This window comes from Ictidomys tridecemlineatus, unplaced genomic scaffold (genome assembly GCF_052094955.1).
Source record: "Ictidomys tridecemlineatus isolate mIctTri1 unplaced genomic scaffold, mIctTri1.hap1 Scaffold_527, whole genome shotgun sequence".
NCBI lineage: Eukaryota > Metazoa > Chordata > Mammalia > Rodentia > Sciuridae > Ictidomys > Ictidomys tridecemlineatus.
Window position 1 is genome coordinate 217,135 of NW_027523469.1, and position 25,423 is coordinate 242,557.

The 25,423-nt window shown below is 33.4% G+C and overlaps 1 protein-coding gene across 1 annotated transcript in view; it reads left to right on the forward strand.

The window, feature by feature from the left end:
- LOC144373922 (inactive N-acetylated-alpha-linked acidic dipeptidase-like protein 2) overlaps positions 1–24,607 on the forward strand; it is a 235,088-nt gene extending 210,481 nt beyond the window's left edge. The window contains exon 8 of the mRNA XM_078036896.1: positions 24,236–24,607. Within this exon, the coding sequence (XP_077893022.1) occupies positions 24,236–24,434 (199 nt within the window). The 3' untranslated portion in view covers positions 24,435–24,607. The remainder of the gene's footprint in view (positions 1–24,235) is intronic.
- Positions 24,608–25,423: the final 816 nt, after the last annotated feature.

Sequence of the window (25,423 nt, forward strand, 5' to 3'; positions counted from 1 at the left end):
AAAGGACTGAGAACCAATAGGCATGGTTCTTTAGAGTCATATTTGTTTCTGTACCCTCACCCTCAGTGGAATCCTTTCATGAAATGAAAGTTTACATGAGCTCCTCTAGTTGAGGAAGAAATGGACACATATCTGCCCTGTGCTCATGGTCATCTGAAAGGCCTTCTCAGGCCGCCAGAATGACATCAACTTGGAAACTTACAAGGACAATAAAAGATGAAATGGTAAACACTCATTTCATAGTCTATAATTAGATCTAAACATTCAATTGAATAGATAATTGTCATTCTTATAAAAATACAACAAACCACCAAGTTATATATGGCAGGGTTCTAGTATGTCTTATCAATCTGCCTTTATCAGATTTTTCTATTTTGTGAGAAATAGAAAGTAATCTGTGAATTCAAAGTAGGAACAGTCTTAGTAGAGAGAATTAGAAGTTTGTATGTGCTTTCAAAGTGCTGGAGATATACAAGTCAAAGACAACAAAGGTTGTCTCTTAAATCAAGGACCATAGAACTGAAACAACACCCGCCCTGACAGTGCTAGCTGCCTGCAGCTCTCAAGCAGCCAATTTTCAGTAGCTCTCCATTAAAATCCATGAATCTCCTTCTGCCTCCAGCTTACCTGCCTTCAACCACTGCTGAGGGATACGGATTAATTTTCTCTTCTGCCTTCTAAGTCTTTCATTGTGCATCTTTTCCTGTGCTCTTAAAAAGGTTACTTGATACCCTTCCTCTACCCTAATGGTTTCTCTTCTCATTCATGATGGCACTTGCTCCTTATTTCCCTCTCTGTCTTCTGCATAAGAGAGAAAACTACTGTACTTGTTGGAGACCAGCTTATTTCACTTTACATGATACTATCCAGTTCTAAACACTTTCTTGCAAATTAAATTGTTTTTTCTTTTTTTATGACTGAATAAAACTAGATTTTTGTATATATTCCACATTTTATTTATTCCCTCAGCTGTTGATGGACATCTACCCTGATTCAATAACTTCAGAGTTGTGAAAGAAACCATGTATATGCATGTATCTCTCAAGCATCTGACTTTGATTCTTTGGATAAATAGCCTGACCATATGGTAGTTCCATTTTTAGTTTTTAGTTTTTTTTTTGAGGCATCTCCATCCTGATTTCCATAGTGGCTGAACTAATTTAAACTACCAAGAGTATATAAAAGTTCCCCTTTCCCACATCCTCACCAGCATGTATTGTTATTTGTATTCTTAAGGATTGCCATTCTGACCTGAATAAGATAGTTACTGAATATAGTTTTGATTTGCATTTCCTTCATGGCTCAAGATGTTGATTTTTTTTCATATTATTGTTGGTAATTGTACTTTGTCCTTTGAGAAATGTACGTTGAGCTCATTTGTCTATTTATTGATTGGGTTTTTATTTACTTGGCATGGAGTTTTTTGAGTTCTTCATATATTTGGAATATGAATCCTCTGTGAGAAGCAGAACTAGCAGAGATTTTCTCCCTGTCTGTTGGCTATTTCTTTCGACTGCTGTCTGCTTTGCTGTGCAGAAAAATTTGATACCATTTATGGATACAACTTATTGATTCTTGTTATAATTTTCTGAGTATACAGGAACTATTCAGGGATTTTTTGCCTGTGCCCATATGTGGAAGTGTTTCCCTTGGTTTTCTTTTGGAAGTTGCCAAGCTTCTTAGGCCTCAGTTTTCATCCATTTTGAGAACTTCTGTATGAGATGGGAGACAGAATCCAGTTTTATTCTTCCTGGATCAGTTTTATTAGTGTTATTATTATTATTATTATTATTATTATTATTATTATTATTACTATTATTATAATTTGTGTGTGTGTGTGTGTGTTTATGTGTGTGTGTGGTACTGGAGATTGAATCCAGGGATACTCTACCACTAATCTACACCCACCCTTATTTATTTATTATTTATTTGTTAAATTTGAGACAGGGTCTTCTTAAGTCATTAGGCTGGCCTCAGACTAAACCTGTGCTCATCCTGTCTCCTGAGGAGATAGAATTACAGATGTGTGCCCCTGTGGGCTTCCTCCTGGATTTGCTCTATGCTGCAGTGGTGGTAGTGGAGGTAGAGCTATATCCCGTGCCAGATATTAAATGGAATGTTTAATTTATAATATATTTGTCTGTCAAGCAGAAGTTAGAAAATTTAGGGAATAGCACATCAGAATTTTAAAAAATAAAATAATCATCATGTATCGTGTACCTAATGTGCTTAATGTATATCTTGGTTCTTCACAACAGCATGCATGATCTCGTTGGAGCTGGTAGTTTTGCCCAGATCCCTTATTTCAAAGCCTTCTTTCTTCTTTACTACACTCTCCAAAGTATTTATGTAAGATCCTATTTTTTTCCTTAGTTGCTCTACATATGCTCTTTTTCTTGATCTGTGAATCATTTGGGTTCATAGTTTACTCATTATGCGAGTAGACTGTGTGAGGCTCAGAAAAATGAAAACTTTTTTCCAAAGTTATTAGGGATGATAAATGGCATATACTGGTGAACCAATAAAGCCTGGTTGCAGCCATTCTGGTTTATTTTTTAACCAAATCATTGACTGCTTTGGTAATAAGTTGACAGGAGTAAAATTAAAAAGGAAACTTTTTTAAAAAGATGAGTGATTTAAACAATCATATTTCAAGCTAATAAGGCAAGCAGAATATATTTTGTCTAACAAAAATTGGATATGAATCACTTTGCTTAGGCTCTATAATTAATAGCAATGGGTTAAGTGAATAATTTCTTCCTTGTATTTGCCCTTTTCCTGAATTTAATATTTTCATTTTTCATCTGTGAGGTAAGAATTGGTGCCTCTTCTTCAATATATGTACCCAGAATAACTACTGATAATATTAGATCCATTAATTCATCAAATATTTAGAGTTCAACAATTGCCAAAACTAGCCCAGACATGGAGAATATAATGTGCATAAATGAAAAGATCAGCCCTACTCTGTGGTCTTTACCCTTTTTTGGAAAGAAACAGAATAAGAAGACAAAGGATCAAATAAATATATAATTAGAAACTTTAAATTCTCCTTAAGAAACTTTTTCTTTTTAAACAAAGCCTAATTATTTGGGGGAAGTAATTTAAGCTGAAACTAGAGAATAGGCAAGAACCTAGAGGCCATGGGGAAGGGCTTAGAAGCTATTTCAGTGCTTTAAAAATCTGAATGTATGCAGATAGTAGCAAAATTTTATCTACCTATTAATCAGTCTATCCTCCCATATCTATGTATTACTGATGTGTAGAAAAAAAGATTATTAAGGTAATGAAAGAAATGAAGAGGTTATAGTAATGTATGATTTTAATAATCTAGGGGTATTGGTCAGATTTCTCCAGGTAAACAGCAGGAGAGAGGCTGGGGGGAGAAATGAGACAAACAAAGAGAGAGAGAGGGTGAAAAACTATTTTAAGTAATTGGCTCATATGATTGAGGAGGCTGCAGAGCTAAAATCTGATCTATAAAGTAGACAGACTAGAGACTCAGGGAAAGAATTGGTGTTGTAGTCTTGAGTCCAAAATACGTCAAGAAAGGTAGACTGAACATTCAAGTGGAATTACTATCTTGCCATCTTGAGGCAGAATTTCTTTTTCTCTAGGTAGGGTGGGGGTAGAGGATTTTGCTCTTTGTCCTTCCACTGATTAGATAAGGCCCAGCCACATCATCAAGGGCAATCTCCTTTATTTAAAGTTAACTGATTGATTGTAAATGTTAATAGTATGTACCAAATATGAGCCTAGCAATATATAGACTAGTGCTTGACCAAATGACTGTGTTACATAGCTTAGCTAAACTGAGGCTTAAAATTAGCCATCACAGAGATCATGTTGGTGGAAATGGGAATAGAAAAAAAGCAGTTGAATTTGTAATATTTTGGATATAGAACCTACAAAACTTTGTGATGGATAAGATCTAAGAGTGAAGATGAGAGGAGAAATTTAAAAAAAAAATAACATCTTTCTCGTGAGTAGTGAATTTTAATCACTATGAGGTAAATGGAATGAGTCTAAAAGAGATTCTGCTGATTTCTGCTCAAATAATATGATTGACAAGATAAGAAAACTCTTGTTAAGTTCGTTAAGTGGATGAATATTCTTGGAAAGAAATTCTGTTCATATCTGTCTGGTTATATTTGGCTAATTCTAACGTCGACAAAAAAATTCACCTTGCCTTCTCTTTCTCATCCAGAAGTAATTACATGCAAATAGTAATCGGCTCTTGGTGCAATAATGTGAAATGGGAGGAAATGTGGCCAAATATTTTTGGAAGGAGTAGCTCTTAATTTTGCCAGTTAAAGAGTCTCCAATTTTTATTTTTATTACTAATCATAGTAGGTTCACTTTCTAATCAAAGCTCACATATGCTACACCAGGGAGTTTTGAAGATAGACTAACTCATCGTAATTTTATACAATATCATTTAAGATCCAATAAAATATAGCCTTGCTTGATACAAAAGTTTTGGAGGAAAGAAAGTATATTGTATGTCACCAAATGTTACATGTATTTTTTGAAGAATCTACCCCATTTCTCATTGTTCATCTCGTCCTCTTTTTCTTAACTATGAAATTAAATAGTCTTGAAAAAACAAAGAATAGACGTTTTCTGAAAGCAGATTCATAGCCAGTTTTTTTTTCAAAATGGAATATCAAATAGATAAACAGAAAATAATTTTGGGCATTCAACTGCCAAATAAGATGAAAAAAAAAAACAGAGTTACAGAGAAATAGAGATAAGAGAAGTTTCTTGTTTTGTTTTCTTTAATTGGGGTAGGATCCAAGCAGATATCATGTTGGTAAGTCTTAAGCAAGATCTTATAAACTAGTTGACCTGGTCTTCCAAAGATGGGAATGAACAAATTGAAGGGTACTTCCCAACAAAGGCTTCCTAAATAGTATCAGGTTTTATGTTTCTCACAATCAATTTGGTAACACTTAACATTTTTCACTGTTGATTGAGATCATCAAAGTTATATGTTCTCTTAGAATGTGATAAAGCCTTCAAAGAGCATTGAGTCCCTTGCCCCTATGCCTAATAACTATGAATAGGCTGCTGTCAAAAACTGGAAATAGAAGTGAACAGTTTGATGTTTTGTCATTATTTCTTCTTCCCTGGGTTTTATTGATTACCTCTAACTGCTGGTGATTGCTGCAGTTATTCGGTGATATTCTACCTCTGTTAATGAACAGTCTGTTGAGCTCTGTGCAAAGTCATTTGCCTTTGAAAGTGCTCTTTTAGCTTATTTCCGTTTGATTGGTGTGTTCCAGAGCATGACCTCAGTGTAAGGAGGAACGTTACCCTGCATACATAAACTCATTCCTATCTCGGCTCGCCCTTTCTGGCACAGGAGAGAGCAGTTTTAACTTTCATGAGGTTCTGGAGTATTCATGTTGGCGTTATAATCAGCAGAAACTTTGCGGAGAGACCTTTGAGACCTCAACTCTTTCGATCTCTAGGACAATATCTAAGATTTAGAAAATGAACCCACATTATGAGATCATAAATAACTGAGCTGAAGATAAACATTAGGATTTTGCCACACATTGAAGATCAGTGTGTAAATGCAAGTGAATTTTTTGAGTAGTTTGAAATTGAGCATATGAGGCCAACTACATTTTCCTTTCTTATCCCATATAAAATATGTGGTTTATTGTGTCCACATAGTCTCTTTCCAAAGATTGTAAATTATAGTTTTTATGGACTCTTGATGATTGAAACATAGTTGGAGCTTGAAGGTCAAGGCAGCAAACTGTACCCTAAATTTCTACTCATTGATGATGTATGGTACATTTAGTGTTACACTTTTTGCTATTACAATTAAAAATCTGTCAATGTACACTATTATTTCAGGTTTTCATAACATGATTGGTTATCCTTAATCTTTCTTGAATTATGTGATGCAAGGCCTTAACCTTGGGAGAGAATCTTCAAGTTCTTTAATAAGATAGTAAGATATTTATTTGCTTTTTTTTCCCTACTATAATGTTAAACCATAAAATTTAGGCTATGCTTGTTTTCAGTAGTGTCATAAGCAAAACTACATAGAGGCAACATTCTGCCTGTAAAAATGCTTTATTTACATGAATGTTAAGAAACAATTATTTCAGATTTCAGTTTTTACTTATTTAAAAATAAATTTAAGAATATTTTAAAAAGCAATGCTATTTTAAATTCCTGGCTTCTTACTATTCCATTATCAGATGTCTATGTAGACCTAACAGTACAAACAAAGTATATATTTTGATTCATAGGATTGTTCATAGGAAAATATCATGAATCAAGTTTTTAAGGACCTCAATTAGCTGTTTAATGCAACAACTGCTTATAATTATGTGACTGAAATCTATAAATCTATGTTTTTTAATATGGTAGTCACTAGCAACATAAATCTATTAAAAAGTTTGAAATGTAGTTAGTCTAAGTTATGATGTTAAAAATATAAAATGCACAATGAATTATGGTAGACTTACTATGAAAAAAGATAAATGAAAAATATTGCTAATAATTTTTTATTGATCCATGTTCAAATGATAATACGGAGATAAACAAATATAATAAAAGTACTTGACATTTCTTCTTTACATTTTTTTACTTTTAATTTATTCTAATTAGTTATACATGACAGTAGAATGCATTTTGACATATTGTACACAAATGGAGTACAACTTCTCCTTCCTCTACCTGAACATGATGCAGAGTCACACTGGAAGTGCAATCATACAGGTTTATAGGACAGTAATCTCTCATTCCAGTCTCCTTCCCATCTCCACACCTGCTCCACTCCCCTTACTCCCCTCTGCACAATCCAAAGACCCTTCATTCTCCCCCATCCCACCCCATTATGGATTAGCATCCGCTTATCAGAGAAAACATCCAACCTTTGGTTTGGGGGGTTGGCTTATTTCACTTAGCATGATATTCTCCAGCTCCATCCACTTACCTACAAATGTCATAATTTCATTCTTTTTCAAGACTGAGTAATATTACATTGTGTATAAATACCACATTTTCTTTATCCATTCATCAATTGAAGGGTACGTAAATTGGTTTCACAGTTTAGCTATTGTTAATTGGGCTGCTATAACCATTGATGTGGATGTATCACTGTAGTATGCTGACTTTAAGTCTTTGGGATATAAACCAAGGAGTGGGATAGCTGGGTGAAATGATGGTCCCATTCCAAGTGTTCTGAGGAATCTCCGTACTGCTTTCCAAAGTGGTTGCTTATTTTGATGACACAGGGTCAGCTGAAAAATTACAATATGTAAGCATTGTGGGAGGCCCTGTGGGCTAGAAGTTTTGTAGCAATGCTTGTGCAGGATATTACACACCGTGGCTATCAGTGAACACTAGTGAGCAAATGTTAAAATTGAGATGAAAATATTTTAACCAAATTAGCTTAGTAACTTTCTTTTTATTAATTATGAATTATTTTTTTGCTATTTTTACCCTCTTTTTTTCTTCTGACTAAGATAAAAATATGACCTTTTCAACACTAACTTGGTCATGTCCGTTCTTTAACCCTTTCACTCCTGACCTTACTCTACCAATTTTCCAAAATCCTCCCACCTCTATTTCTACACATTGATTATCAGTTTTGGTTGCTGCAGTGATTTCTACCTTTTGCTTTGAAAACGTATTCCTAAGGCCTATGTGAAAATAAATCATTTTCCCCAACTCTTTTACACTACCATACCCTTCTTTATTCATTGACCTACTTTCCCAAAGCCTGGTTTACTTTACCTGGTTACTTTAATCCTGCATTTTAAAGTAGGATTAAAGTTTTAATATACATATATATATATAACTTTAATATATATATTATATATATATACACACACACACACACACACACATATATATACATATTCTTTTATACACATATATATTTTTCTATGGCTTCTCTCTTCTCTTTTTTAATTTGTTCTTTTTTATATATATACATGGCAATAGAGTGTATTTTGACATATTATACATACATGGAGTATAACTTATTCTAATTAGGGTCCCATTTTTGTGGTTGTACATGATGTGAAGTTACATTGGTCATGTGTTCACAAACATGTGTAGAAAAGTTATGTCCAATTCACCCACTTATTTTTTAAGCCTGTAGCGTTGGCTCCCCTTCCTCATGTAACATTGTACTGCTGTTATTATCTCCATATCATTGAAGACTACCACTCGGTTTTCAACTCTCTTTTGGAAGCCCTCCATTTTCATCCTTGGTGGAGTGTACCCAACTCGGGTTGCCTCAGTTTCCCCATTCTGTTTTCAGTTGCTCACTTTTATCTTAGAAGTTTTTCTTTCAAGTTACTTGTTAGACTCTCTTTAAATTAAGAAGTACTTTTTCCCAAAGTTAACATCCAGAAGTTTGGACTCATAGCCAATTTTGCTTAAAATAAATAGTTCAATATTTTATGATTATTATTATTACTATTTTTTTAACAAAGTCAATACTGTGGTTCGAATGTCTCCTTCAAAACCCGTGCTGAATTTAGTTTCCACTGTGATGGTATTGGCAGATGGGATCTTAAAGAGTGATTAGGTCATGCAAATCTGCCCCTGTGAAAGGATTAATGCCTTTATCAAAGGACTGGGTGGTTAGTTAGAGTGGTCTTGCTGTGCATGTGAGCTCTTTTACCCCTATGCTCTCTTCCTCCCAGCCTTTTGCCCTCACTTGCTTTCTTGCTTTTTTTCTTTGGACATGTTAAGATGCAGCAGGAAGGCCTTCACCAGAGGGCACCCTTCAATCTTGGATTTCTCAGTCTCAGAATTGTGAGAGAGGATTTTCTTTATAAATTACCCAGTCTGTGATATTCTGTTTTAGCATCAGAAAATGGACTAAGAATTTCACAATGATAAAATCCCAATTAATGAGGTTTCCTATTTTTTTAACTATCAAAAGAGGCAGGGATTTCACAAAGATAGATTCAATAAGAAGTGAATAGAGTCAGAGGTTATAAAGCACATACTTGAAGGTCATATTCTTTTTTATGTTCCTACTTTCTTTTAGAACAATGTCTTTATTATGCTCGAAAAGTTTCTGCTAGTTCAACCCTCTATTGGTGTGTTAAAAGAGACATAGATTTTAAGTGTTCAGAGTGGGTGGACAAGGTTTAATGTCTGTGATAAACTGCTGCTTTTGTTAGAAAACACCCTGAGGCAAGTGTCTCTGCCCATCTAACATGATGTTTGAAAGGAAACCATTGTCATGAAGAAAGGAAGAAAATTTATAAGCAGTTTTCTTATTGATGAAGCTATGAATTATTGTAGGTTTGGGACATGCTATACTCTGGAAGATTGGAAAAGGTTTATTTTGTTGTTTCTGCTGGAAGCCTTTTCTGTGTGTGAGCCATGAATTTCAAGTTTCATATTTGTTGGACTATTGTTTTAGCATAAGTATAAAAACCCATAAGATATTGGGATTAATACCCTTTCCACTGTATGCTTTTATAAATCTCAATTCTGCTCCTCAGGCCTGTGGATGTTAGGCAGACTAATCTCTCCATGTCTAGTTTCTTTCTATACAAAAAAAATGCTATAAACTGGGCACAGTGGTGCATACCTATAATCCCAGAAGCTCAAGAGGCTGACGCAAGTTCAAAGCCAGCCTCAAAAATGGTGAGGCACTAAGCAACTCAGTGAGACCCTGTCTCTAAATAAAATACAAAATAGGGCTGGGGATGTGACTCAGTGTTTAGGTGCCCCTGAGTTCAGTCCCTGGTAATCCCCCACAAATGCTATAAGAGGCCAGGTATATGCCTGTAATCTCAGCAATTTTGGAGGCTGAGGTAGAAGGATAGCAAGTTTAAGACCAGCCTCACAATTTATCAGGCCCCAGTCTCAAAATAAAATTAAAAAGGTGTGGAGCTGTAGCCCTGGGTTCAATCCCAGTACAAAAAAAAAAAAAACAAAAAACGCTATAAAAATAAGGCTGCTTACATTAAATTGTTTTGAGAATTATATGAGTTAAAGTACACAAAATGCTTAGAATGTTGTCAAGCATACATTAAATGCTCAAGGAATCTTAGCGATTACTACTATCACCATAAATACTTTATATAATCAAATTTATTTGGTGTGTACTTGATAGAAACCTGAGAAGATAAACAATGAACAAGAAACTCTCTTCATTCTTGAGCAGTTCTGCCTGAAGAAAGATAAGTATCAATAAAAGAGTCACAATGGTCTGTGATTAATACTATAGTAGATTCATCCAGCTCTGTACCATGGTGGTACTGAGGAAAGATTAATAAACTTTGCCTGAGTTTGTTGCAAAGTACTAGTAGCAGGACTCCTTTCTTAACTACATCAAACGTGTGCTGTGTTCATTCAGACCATGAGGAACTTCTTTTCCCATTAGTATCTCTGATTTAGCAGTTGGATTCCAAGTCACAGAAATCGCATTCGCTAATTTGCTACGATCATTTAAAAAATTACAAAAAAAGACCTTCCCTATCAATCTACAAATGTATCTCAGAAAACTCTACTAGGGAAGTAGAGTTACAGGAAAAGCAAACAGGTATGTGATCTAGTAGTTAACGGCATGTTGAAGTACAAAGGGACAGGTGGTTTTATTTGCACAGACACTTGCAGGGCATATGTGTCTTGTAAAATCCATGGAAGTGCCCTTTCCCTTGTTCTCTAACTGTTGCTTTTGATCCACATTTTTCTGGGCAAGAGAAGTCATCTAATGATCTCAAGAGTTCTATGAAACTAAGAGTAAAGTCAGCTGAAAGTTAAGGGGGTTAGTATGTGTGTTATCCCAGAAAACAAAACAGAAATTTCAAATAACAACAGAAGATAGAGCATTTTGTTGTTGACCCTACCAGGTACTGCGCAAAGCATTTCACATGTAATAACTCATTTATTAGAAATACGTATATTTAGAATAACAAATAAATGATATATTATAAACATTGTAGGAACTGGTGTTTCCCATTTTACAAATGAAGAGAAAGGGTTTCAGAGAAGGTAAATAGCTTCACAATATTCTAGATCATCAGGCCAGAACATGGTGGTGATGGGTCTGGTGGCTTGTGTTGTGGGCATAGAGAGGTAAAATTGAACCTCTACCCTCTTATCATTTCTGGCTGGCCCTGAAAATTAACATTTGAGAGATTAATAGAAGAAGGCATACCACAATTTGTTTGATGATTTTTTAAGTACCTTGGAGCCATAAAATGAAATTGAAGACTCAAATTGAGAGCCAAATTCCTATACTACACCAAGAAAAGTGAGTATTTATGAAACTGTGGTAAGACAAAGGGAACTGGGCTAGGACAATGAACTGTAGAAAGAAATGGCTCACCTGGACACAATTTGTACATTTCCCTTGGCCTCTACTTCTCATTGCTCATGACAAAATGTCTCCCCCCTCCCACTGTCCAAGGAGTGCATCTTTGTTCTATCTCAGGCATTCAGGAAGAAAAATAATGAAGAGAGAACCCTTCATGTATTTGCTGCTTTTCAAGTGTGTTCAGCTAAAAATAATTATAGACAAAGTGATATGTGTTATAATGCCATGTTTGGACTCCTTGATTTTAGACCCAGATGGACATAATTTTGATACGGACCACTTAGTATTCCCCTCTTAAACTTCCCTCAATTATTATGTTTTAGATGTAGTATATATTATTTTCAAATATGTTCCTTCTTTAAATTGTTCTTCCTCAATAGGGAATAAATGAGTCCATTACAGCATAAATCATAAAAATTAGGTATATTGGTGAACCTCACACTATGCAATCGAATGAATTGATTACTGGTATAAATAGCACTTCCATAAATAATGTCCTATTTTGATAAAGCATATGTAATGAATATTAAGATTTGAAGATGGTTCTTGGAATGGAAAGAAGAGTATGATGATTTGAGAGTAAATACCAAGACAGGCTGCTGTGGAAATATTCTACAGCCTGTAAGAAATCCATGGCTTTCTACCTCCACATATTTACATTGGTGCCCATGAAACAATACAACCAGCACTTTACCTCTTAAAACACAGTGTGATATATATATGTGTATATATATATATAAAGAGAGAGAGAGAGAGAGAGAGAGAGAGAGAGAGAGAGAGTTTGGAATGTCTTTTATTCTTGATTTTTATGAGACTAAACATAGCATTTTACAGTATAATAAACAGTTTTCTGTTCAGTTATATGATTTGGGGATGGAGGCACAGAATTTAGATTTTTTTTCATATTTCATCATAGGAAAGAATTACTGTACATATACACACATATATTTTGATTATGTACATATATATATCTATTCTTATCCATACATATATGTATCACATATATAAACATATATATGTATTTACACACATAAAATACATATATATATACAAAATGTATATACCTCAAAATGTATATACAGATGATAAATACTGAAATAGCAAGAATAAGGAAGAAATGGTTCCAAAATGCTATCAGATATGAAGTGTTTCTCTGAGTTGATACTTTATATGCTAATAAAACCACAGGGGGGAAAAGCTTGTATGGCTTATCCTCCAAGTCTCTATTTATTCACAGCTGTTCAATAGTAGCACTAATGATCGTTATCATTGTACCTCATTTCCATTCAGAAAGTGAAAAACAATTTTCAAATTCTATTACAAAAGGCAAAGCAAAGTTTACCTGGCTGTATAGAGCTAGGTAGAGAGATTCAATGAAATATCTTTTAAAAGTCTTCCTAAATTTTCATAGGTATGATGAGAATAATACCATTGTAACCACCTTCTTCTTTTTCTAGCAAAATGTAGGCCATCCTGAATTCATCTTTTCTAAGTGTTAAAAAATAAAAATTTTATAATCGAAACATCATGAGACTTAATCATCTTATTGTATTTTATGAAATTCAAAAATCATTTCACTGACTACCTGACATTTATATAATTTCGACATAGAACACACTTTACTATTAGAGGTCTTGGCTTTTGTATGGCACAGAATTCAATGAGTGAAAGTGTTTGGGGGATATTGGGTTATTATGTCTGCCAGAACATTCACTAAGCATAGAATAAAATGTCAAGGTGACTTGTTTCAAGATGTTTAGTGCAAAGAACCCATTAGTTTTCTCCCTCTCAACTCAGGGCCACAGTTCCAAAGGGTCTGGATAAGAGATCCAAGTACTATTTTTTGCACAGAGTCAGTCAGTATAAGGCTTCAAGAGAGAAACGGGATGGACATAGATTACCAGAACACAGTCAACTGGAGAAAACTAATGGCTTCAAAAACTAGTCTGTATTTCAGACATTAACATCTACATTCTGCAAAAGAGCTAACTACCCACTCATAATATATAGTTATTAACTAAAATACACATAAATTTTAATCAATTTATTTAGGTATAATTTAATTGATTAAGAAAAGATAGGATTAATTTTTAAATAAACAGTGACCACAGTATCTGGTTTCTTACTAAAGGGGAAAGTTAGCAATTAATTAATTCAAAAAGCCAGTCACAGTGGCACAAGCCTGTAATCCCAGCAGCTCAGGGTGCTGAGACAGGAGAATTGCAAGTTCAAAGTCAGCCTCAGCAAAATCAAGGCACTAAGCAACTCAATGAGACTCTGTCTCTAAATAAAATACAAAATAGGGCTGAGGATGTGGCTTAGTGATTGAGTGCCACTAAATTCAATCCCTGCCCCCCCCAAAAAAATTGATTCTGATTTTATAACCAGCAAAGTCAGAGAATTTTGAATAACATTTAGAAGAAATTACTGGGTTTGACTTAACCTTAATCAGCAAAACCAAATGATTATGACTTTCTCCCTTCACTTTAATAATGTGATTTATATATCCTTATCCTTTTCCTTGGCATAATTACAAAGGAAATGGGCTAAGCAATCTTAAATGAAGTCAGGTCTGTGAATATAAGTCTAAGTAATGAGCCCCTCAACAGCCCATATCCACTGTTCATCGAAAACTTCAAGCCATCACTGCTAGTCCATAAAGACTGAAATTCAAGATTATGGCTGTTTTGTTTTTAAGAGTAAAGCATTGGCTGTCCAACTGCCCGGAGGGTGAACGTCCTTGAATCTGAAACAAGCAGAACTAGTAGATGTTCAAATGTTTGAGAAACCAATTTGTTTTAACTGAAGCATGTGTCACCACTCTTTTGATAAGGGATGAAGCACATTTTTAAAGTATTTTTCTGACAATTGTAATTTTAGATTTTTCTCTCTTCTTTAAACTGCACAAGTGAGACATCATCTAAAATTTCCAGTTTCAATATCCCCATTTTTTGCAGTTTACTTGCAAAACAGTCTAAATGCAGATTTTTTTTATGCATCACTCTACTCCTCCCTTCCCTGATAATCTTTTCAATTACCTCTCCACATGTAATGCACCAATACTTTGTATCAATTAATCTTTGTGAAGTTTCCCAAAACATTCGGGTTCATTTTCACAGAAATAACTATTTCCTTCACACTTAATATGTAACTATTTATACAGTGTTAATTAAATCATGTAATTTTGTATATAATTACGTAAGTCCCTGGAGGAAACTAGTTTGAGAACAAAATAAGACCAGTTGCTAAATGAAAAACTCACTGGAGGGACTGTGGAGTATATGTACGTATTGCTTAATATGGGTAAGTCAGGGAGAAGGAAAAAATATACAAATTCATGGAAGGTATCTCAGATCCATTGCATCAGAATCTTTTAAGCAGTTTAAAATTTCTCAGGTTATTCTTTTTTTAATATTTATTTTTTAATTGTATTTGGACACAATATCTTTATTTTATTTATTTATTTTTATGTGGTGCTGAGGATCGAACGCAGGGCCTTGCAGGTGCTAGGAGAGTGCTGTACTGCTGAGCCACAATCCCAGCCCTCAGGTTATTCTTTTTTCTTTTTAAATTATTTTTAAAAATTTATTTATTTGTTTGTTTGTTTAATTAGTTACACATGAAAATACAATGACCTTGACATATATCCTATCTGACTCAAATGTATGTCAGGTTATTCTTATTCACATTTAATTTAATAGCCTCTGCTGGAATATTACAGAGTACTTATCAACTAATTTGAGGAGGAAAAACACTGTCCAATACAACATCAGTATAGAGAATAATTCTTTTAAAAAATCCTCTTGAAATTCACTTTTCTTTCCCAGCAACCAGTGCAGTGAATATTGTCTGGGTTGCTGTTTTTTAGATTATTTTTGAGTGTTTGATATCAGAGCCTCTTTCCCATATGAGGGGAGACCTAGAATTTAGTGACAAGACATATTTTATACCTGATCTACAGTACAGGCATGTGACCTTAGCTCAGCTAATTGCATGAGAACCTCCAAGGACTTCAAATCTGAAAGAAGTGAAACAAAGAGGTAGAACTATTCCAAATTATTCATTGAAGATGGGATCAAGACTGGCTGGGGTTGATCGAATGCTGACAAACAGCAGTATTTCCATGGTGGAGTGTTCCCCATGCAATGATGGGGTCTCTGGTATCAATGCTTTAAACTGACTATTCCTGTAGAAGATTTTGTCAGTGCTTTCGAATATTCGGCTTCCTTTGATTACTGTCGGGTTTTTAATATCTTCCATCACATCTGTAACCATTAAATGATTTATGAAACTAAATGTATAGTATACATGTACATACATTTATTTATTCTTAAATAAGACATTATTTTTTTTTTCTGGATGGTATAACTAGATGCGCTCCTACTTTGTGTCAGAGACTCAAGAGCCCTCTTTAGCCCTCTGACATTCTTGGCTAAAATGAATGAAGGAATCTCCTTTTAGAATTCCCAAAGCATAAAACTATTTCTACTATCTACTCACAATTTGTATTTTTTTTAACTTTAACATAATCAATAGAAGTTTGCCTATCTAGTACTTTTTTAAAAATATTTTTTCAATTACACATGGACACAATATCTTTATTGCGTTTATTTATTTTTATGTGGTGCTGAGAATTGAACCCAGAGCCTCAGGTGTGCAAGGAAAGTGCTCTGCCACTGAGCCACAACCCCAGCCTTAGTACATGTATTTTGAGAAAATTAATAGTACTATTAAATCAGATGATTTTAGCTTTTTTTAAAAAAAATACATAGTAAATTGTTTATGCTTCATTTGTTTACAGATTAAAACCAAAGCCTTTTTATTTCCTTATGCTAAGAGTTACAGATAGTAATGTATCAATAAATTTTGAGCAAATTGTGAAGGAACAATGCCAGAGAGTTCATTTAAAATATTATTTCTTATCACATTTTCAAAGTGAATATTTGGTACTTCAGCATCTGTAACAATTTCTTAAAATATGAAATGCAATATTTCTAGTCTCTGAGTAATTTAATATTAAAACATTTGTCCATTAAGTACTTTCAAACTTTGAGATCAATATTTATAGCTTCAATAGGTCAATCACTATACTTCATATTTATTTTTCCTTCCAGCTAAGATTAAGCAAACATTACAATATTCTGTTGATTTTGAAGTGTTTATCTTGAATAATATGTTTGTTATAGAAAAGAAACCATGCCATTTTTATCCCAAAACAGTCATATTTAAATGTCAAGTAAATGAATTTTCCAAATTATTTAGTTCAAAATAAAATCACATCTACAGCTATTAAATAAATATGCACATGTTCTAATAATCACCTAGCAAATCAATAAATATTGTAAATATGGATACATTTGATTGAAAGTAACATAAAACTGGTTGAAATTGGCTTGAAGAGTAACATAACTTTACCTACTGTTTTAATCAGCTTTTTCACCCCTGTGACCAAAAGACCTGCAAAGAACAATTTTAAAGAAGGAAAAGTTTATTTGGGGCTCATGGATTCAGAGATCTCAGTCCATAGATGGAGAACCACACTGTTCAGGGCACAAGATAAGGCAGAACATCAAGGTGGAAGAATATGACAGAGGAAGGCAGCTCAGGAAACAAAGAAAGAAAGTTTTCTCACCAGAGACAAAATATGCACCCAGTGAGCCACCTTCTCCAGCCACACCCTACCCAGCCTACAGTTCCTACCCAGTTAATCCCTATCAGTGGATTAGCTTAAAGCCCAATCATTCACCTCTGAATGTTCCAGCATTGTCTCACACATGAGCTGTTGGGGGATACCTCATACCTAAACCATAATACTCCTCAAATTGAAAATCGAAAGGAAGGGAAGATTTTAGGTTAGTTTGGTTACACATATCAATCATATCAGTAAGATTTAATTTACTTTTATTTCTCAGCTTTACAGTTGTCTTTTGTTTCTCTGAGCATGTAACACAGTGACTTACTCATCTAGGATGTTAAATACCCTACAGGATACTGTATCAGCTTCATCTAGAGACTGGTTTTCCATTGGGGGGAAAAAAATCGTGGCATTTACAGTTTCTGATTCTGTTAACCATGCTATTGAAAAGGAGAAAAAGGATTAGCTTTTATTACTTTTCTCAGAAATTGAAGGAATTACCACTCTTACAATCCTGTAGAAAGTTTCCCTTCTAATTTAATTTCCCAAACTTGGTCATATGCCTATTTCTGAAATCCATATTATGGCAATTGGAATCAGATCACCCAAGTTAAATTGATATTATCAAGAACTATCTCTGTAGTTTTCTAAACCAAAAGGCAAAGAATCTCTACTATGAGAAATAGTTACAGACTTTTTACTGCATTATGGCAAAGGCTATAAGATAGAATACTTATATTGAAGCAAAATTTTCTAATAGTTTAACATGCATAGAATAAGGGGAAATTGTAAGACATAAAATTAAATAATATTCCACATAATATTTTAAACATATGGATAATAATATGAAAAATAACTTTATATCTATAATAATAACTATATAAAATTATAATTATATGGAAAATAATGTTTATAATTATTTATATAATATGCTTAAATAATATTTTAACTTTTTGTTTATGTCCTTTGTTTCCAACACAGACAATAAAGTTGTCTTTTGTTTCCCTGAGCACGTAACGCAGTGACTTCCTCATCTAGGATGTTAAAAAATGCTGTTAAGTAGAATAAGCAAAAAAGATCAATATTGACTCTGTTACTCACTTTATTTAAATAGATATAGCTAAATTATGAACTTTTTCCTTTAGAGTGAACTTTCCAAAACAAATCCATCATATCCTTCTCATTGGAATCAAATATAAATGAAAGAAAAACCTGAATTGCCCTTTTTTTTTGACCTGGGCATTACTGTTTACCAGAGTTAATGAAAGTAGCTAAAAGAATAATGGAGAAAGGGCAAATGCAAATATTTGGGGTGTAAGTGTAAAGGAAATGCATCTTTATTATTTGTCAAAAGACCTTTAGGGTATTCAAGTGAAATTGTCTTTGAAGCGTAAAGGTCTTTTCTATGGAATGAAAGTTGAAATACTAAGAGATAATGGGTTCCAAATAAGTTAAAAGAAAGTTATCTAAATATTAAGCTTCAGGTCATACATTCGTTAGTGGTGGGAAAGTAAGTAATAGCAGTGAAAAAAAATAAAAATAAGAGACCAATTAAAATAAGAAACCAATTATGTGAGCATGAAATAAGTAGTAAACAGTACTACCATCTTCTTAAAATTCTGGAAGGTTCTAAGAATTATGATAATCTTCATATAATTTCTGTTTCCCCTTTGGAATTATCAGAAGGTTTCTAAGTGTAAAAATATAATTTTTCTTGTTGGCCAGCCATCATGTACTCTATCGCATGGAAGGAGAGTCTTTCTGAAATATCCTAAAAGATAACCTCTTATTCAGGAAACTTCTCTTGAAAAACAATGTAGTTATGTGGACTGAGATGTCTTGACAATAACTAAATAGAAAAATTGTTGTTTATCTTTGATATTAAATATAAAATATAGCAGAATAAGAGTGGAAACAAATAGGATAATTTTTGTCCATTTCTTGGGCTATACCACAGCAAAATGATCTATACTTTATATTTATATAATTTTCTTAACTCAGACTTCCTAAGACAAAATAGCATAAAATGGATGACTTCAACAATACACATGTCCTTCTGACAGTAGAGAGCCTGGGAAGTCTATGATCAAGGTACCATCATGGTTGGGTTCTGGAGAGGACTCCACTTCCTGGGTTGCAGACCATTGCCTTCTTGCAGTATTCTCACATAGTGGAGACAAGAAGCTGTGTTCTTGCTTTTTCTTCTCATAATGGCAATAGTCTTTTGCTGGAGGTTTCACCCTCATGACCTCATCTAAACCTATTTACTTTCCAAAGCCCTCATTTCCTGGTACTATCACATTGTGGGGATAAGATTTTAATATATAAATTTGAAGGAACACAAATATTCAGTTCATAATGTTGGTTGACTTTGTGTGTGTTTAACGAAAAAAAAAATCCCACTTGGCACTCTGTAAACAACTTTAAAACTGAATGAATCAACACAAATAAACTTTGTAATGTGTACCTCATGAGGACTGTTTGACATGATTTTCTCATTGTTCTCTGAATTTAGTTGGTCATTTGAAGACTTGTATAATCCTACTACACCTTGTACCCTGTCAATGTGTTAAAAGATAACAGAGAACTCATTCTTATATCAACATAAACCTTTCTCTTCCGGAAAAGAAGCACTACCAAATTATATCACCTATCTTTTGAAAATCATTCCAAAATTTAGTGGCTTGAAATGATAATTGTTTATTTTGTCCATATTTCTTTAGCTTGACCATTTAGGCTGATGTCAGTTGTGTGGTTCTTGGTCTGGGATGGAGAGGTTCTGTCCTAGCTGTGTTTGTGTCTGTAATCAGTGAGCACTGGTTGTCTTAACAAGATGAGCACCAACTCATCTGATTTTTAACTGGAAAAGGAAGGCCTTGCTGTTCAGGTCTTCGGTATTCCGTGTGGTACCTGTTCTTCCAGCAGGTAACCCAGTATGAATTTCACAATAGCTTGGGGAAGAGACAGAACGGCAGCATGTAGGATCTATTGAGGCTTTCGCATAGTAAGTATGCCACACTCTTATTTCTCAAAGCAAATATTAAGGCCAAACCAGTTTCAAGCATTCAAATAAATTCTTTACCTTGATGGAATGAGATGCAAAGTCAAGTTTTAATGGAGTCTAATAACAGAAAGAGGACTCATTGTAGCCATTTTTAAAATTTATTTATTTGTTTGTTTGTTTATTTATTGGTGCTGGAGATTGAGCCCAGATCTCATGCATGCTAAGCACACACTCTACCACTGAGCTAGATCCCCAGTCCATTTTTTCAAACCATCTACCATGCATGTCTTTCTGTCTCAGATGTCTGGAGCATAAGTTTAAGACTTGACAATATCAACCATGGTCTTAATTTTCCTTCTGCTTTGACTAGGAGAGACAAAATTCAAATTTAACTGAAAGGATATTTGTTTGCACTTTAAATAGGGTAGACATGTGTTTAGTGAATTTTCATCCAAGTCAAATAATTTTTTTCGAATATTGATATAAATATAATAGTCCACTGTTAACTATGGAGTACAGTTAGTACAATCCCTAAAATAATTAGAAACAATTATGAGAACTAGAGCTAGCCCTTTCTCTTTGCATTCAGCATGTATACACAATCAGCTTTGCAAGACATGACTTATTATTTAGTGTGATTTCATTAAGAGTTTCTCAACATGAGGTATAATGAATGTTAATTCAGGTTTACAATGAGTGGCATCCTGTGCCATTGATGAATATACAAAGGAATATTTGAAAGAGAGTTATCATTTCCATAATTAATTGCTAATTCACACACAGGGTAATGACTCATGAAGATTTTAAATGCCTTTATTTCAAAATTCATTTTTTTTCCAGTTTTCTTTTGCATTAGTTGAATGGGAAAGATTTGTCAGTTGAGTAAAGACACTTCATCTCCCTCACCAATGCTGCCGGGAGTTATTAATTAGGTTTCTGAGTTTGGCACTGCTCTTTCCTGGTCACCATGATGTGTCATTGAAACAGACCCATTAAAATGAGTGATGTGTGTTGTAATTTCTTTAGTGTCATCAATAATGTATTACACTTTCCTTTTAGTAGTCTCTTTGTGTTGTGTGTGGGTCAGGATGACTGTATGAATTACATTTATAAGATCCAAATTGTTACAGATGAGGGGAGATAGGCATGAGGGTGGAATTAATGTTATTTTAAACATGATAGCTACTAAAATGATTTCAATTAAATAATATTTTAATTAGGTCTGATGTCTCTACATGCCATGCTGAGATGCATGTTGTGTGTATGCAAATAGGATTCTGATTTATTGATTTAGAGCCATGCTAATACAGTCCATTCTTTATGTAGAGAAACTTTCTGAAATGTACTGAAGCAGATGTATCTAAGAGCATGAATGGTTCACTAAGTGGTATACATTTTTGTGGTTGTAAAGTACAGATTATTGACATAGAAACTCTTCAAATGTATTTTTTTTCACTTCCACTCAGTTTTCCTTCCAGACCTGTGACTTTTGACAGACTATGGATCCATTCCGGGTCTGACCTAATTGGAATAATATTGATCCATAATTAGAAAGAAGAAACATTTAAGCAGCCTGATACAGATATGCTGTTGAAATCTCTGCATTTTGTTGGACTAAAGTTCAATTTTGGTGGCATCACGTGGTAATACAAAGATGTTTAGAAGATTTAGAGGTTACCATCAGAAGCATTGATTTAACTAAAATATTTAAAAGAAAAGAAGCATTTGCATATTAAAAATGGTACAGTCATAGTTTTGGTACTCAGAGATTATCCTGGAATATGTAAGTTTAATGGTTGAGTATATAAGAAAGATCTCAGAACTAAGAAATATGTAAGAATATATGTGATGGAATTTAAGCATTACCTGGGTTTTGTTTTAGGCTTAATTCAAATATTAAAAATAAAATAACATAATGCTACCTTTCAGAAAGGAATGAAAATGCAGAATTTTATTTTATGTAAGCAGGAAGCTATATGGTTTTTAGTACACACACACACACACACACACACACACACACATACACACACACAAAGAAATTGGAAAAGATGAGCTACTTCTGCAAATCAGTAGGAGAAATGATCCATCTAATGAAAATTTAAAGATTTTTTAAATTTTTGTTATCCATAATTTGTTTTTCAGGTAATGCAGTCTTTCAAGGTGGAAAATGAGCTTTTGTTATTATAATAATGATAAACTAACTTAAGTTACATCGGCATCTACACAAATGAAGATTTTTCTCATAAATTGAGATGAAAACATTTTAGTGTCTTGTACTCAACTAGAATCTCAGTATCTGTAGTTTTATTCTGATTTGTATCCAATTTTGGTAGAAATGGATATGAGTGTTTATCTGTATAATAGCTTGCTATAACTTTACTACTCGATTCACGTAGCATATGGAAAATGTGGTTAGCTCCTTGTAGAATTTCACAAAGCAAAAAAGATTCATTTTTATTCACATGGAATGTTTACAGTCATTATAAAAGCATGTTACTATGTAGCTTCCTAGTTAGGAAGAGCAAATGTGGGTATTTAAAAAGTAATTATAATCATTGTATTTTTTGTTCTTTATACCTGGACATTCATTGTAGGATGTATTTTTATTCTTCCATATTATCTCTCTTCTAGATATTTTGCAGTAGTTAGGACTAAAATTTTACATAAATATATTAGAGACTATTCATGATTGAATGAATTGTCATCAAGGGATCAATCCTGTAACCTTTATGAGCATGTTTTATTAATATCATCTTATCATTTGACTGAATATTAATATCTAAAATTTAATAGGCATAGACTGTATAAATATGAATGTACTTTATATCGGTTTTTAAATAGTGGAGAAAATCACTGTAATAGCCTAAGAAACATTAAGTAGGTTCTTCATAATGTACTAACTGCAGTGTTACAGTTCATTTAATGAAGAGTTTTGATAATAATGATTATAATATTTTTGTTTGTGAGCAAGCTGAGCAATATGTCCTCAAGGAATAGAAGTATTTGATACAACTTTTGAAAATATCTATTTACTTTTAAGCTCTGGAAATATATTTGCCACAAATTTGCTGAGGCTGGTTTTGATCCTTCTACTTCAGCCTCCTGAGCTGCTGGGATTATAGGAATATGCTATTGTGTACCTAAATTCATCTTTCTCAATCATTTGACTAAGTATCAGGAAACCATCATATTACACACTAAGACAATGTCATTCTAGATGTCAAACATGTAAGAAAGAAGAGGGAATAGTATAATAAATTTCATTTCCCACTTTTGACAATTATTACCTAATGGTTCATATTATTTTATATATACTGTTTATAACTCCACTCTATATTTTCCCTCCAAGTATTTTTAAAGTAAATCTCAGAAATCATAACATTTATTTGCAAATATTACTTTACATACTATTGTAAGACAACAGCAATTTTAGAAGACATGCTAATGATACCATGATATCTAAAATATTAATAATTGCTTTATATCAATCAATAATCAACATTCAATTTTGTACTTCCCATATTAATGTATTTGTTTGCATAAAATCTAACAAAATCTTTATTTTGTGACTGGTTGACATGTTTCTTTTAGTCTAGAACACTAGTTCTTAATTGGGGTTACTTTTGCCCTATTAGGAATATTTTGGCAATGTTTGCACACATTTTCATTTCTTGATACAAAAAGAAGGATGCTATTAATAGCTAGCCCATGTAGTCCAGGGATACTGCTTATCATCCCACAGTGCATGGGAGAGTCACCACAGTAAAGACCCATCTGGCCCAAAGTGTTAGTAGGACATGGTTGAGAAACTCTGGTCTACAGGTTCCTCCTTTCTCTACTTTTTAAATGAAATTTAGTAGTTGAACAAACTGAGTTATTGGTTGTCTAGATATTGTTGCAGTCTGTGGTTTTCTAGAACATACTGTGCTATGATTTAGCATAATTCTGTCCTTTGAATTATTAGCAATTAAATTTGGAAGCTTCATCAGATACACATCATTTTTTTTTTAGCAAAATTGTTTATGCTATTTCATAATGTACCATACTTCCATCAGGAGGCCCATGTCTGATTATCTCCTCTAATGTCATCAAAATGGGAAACTACTAATGGTCAATGTCTCAATCTCTTAATTCATTAAGTATCAAAAAATAGCAATATTACCTTTATAATGTCTTCATATATTGCAAACAACACTGCTTCTGGCAGTATTCATTACGGTGTTTGATATGAAAGTGGCATTGTGCATAAAACATTTACATATTCCTTTTTTCCTTTCAGAAACATCCTGTACCACACTGATGAGAAGACAAGCCAGTTTTCCATACTCATGGAGGCTTGGGAACACTGCAAGTCACTTACATCAAATGAGACTCTTCAAGAAGCCCTGTCAGATGTGTTGAACAGCATTAATTCAGCTCAGGTTTACTTCAAAGCAGGACTTGATGTATTTGAGAGTGTCTTGGTTGGAAAGAACTGAGAAAACTCTCAGCATTTTAAAAAGTTTGTTTACAATTCTACAAGCAAAAGCTCTAATCAGACCAGATTTTCTGAAATTGAAGACTCTCCCTCCTATGATTCTTTGACATGTTTAAAGCTATTATTACATTGTATTTTTTTAATGTACATATAAAAGAGCACTTTGCACATTTAGTATTTTTCTTAAATCTACATTTCTGAATATGTAAAGGCAAGTTATTTGAAAAAAATAGTTAAGATTTATCTGTTAAAAAAAATCTGCTGTATTTTTATATATAAACTATTTGGGGGGAAAGTTCCAAGAAGTTCTGTATATCTTCACTTCTCTAGATAAAATGTGTAGGAGCACAAGTTATTCTCTCTGATAGAACTATTAATGATCGAGTTTTTATAATAGAAATGTAGAGTTGATATGGTTTCAGATTAACTTTACTATTAAGTGTTCAATATGAAGAATTCTAGTATTTTGACTGAGTGATTGGTTGCCCAAAACCACTTTGAATGTTTCTACTTTATGAAATGAAGTTCCCTTTTTTTAACACAACTAGATGTAGTAATACACTGGTTATGAAATTGTATTTTTTAAGTATTAATGAAAAAAAAAGAGCCATAAACATTCCAGGGGAAAATCTCACGGTAGCTGCACAGAGCAATTTAAATGCAAATTTTTTTCTGAACAACTTATAAGGTGACTAGCTTTGAAGCCCCTAATTTGCCTCAGTTGGTTTTGTAAGAATTTGGGGAGTGATATATTCGTCTTATGAGGGAAAAAAAAACATTTCTTATTTCTTTTTCTGTGGTTTCTGTTGGAATCAATGAAACAGAGGTTACTTCTAAAATGAAAACATCTCACATGGCTTTTCCTTCCCATCTTTTCTAAAACTCCTTGCTGTAAGGCAGTTTTCACAGAACACTATATAATTTTTTCAGCAAAATAGCAAAGTTTCTCTTTGAAAACCAAAAATATCACCAAAGTGCTTTTTATGCTCC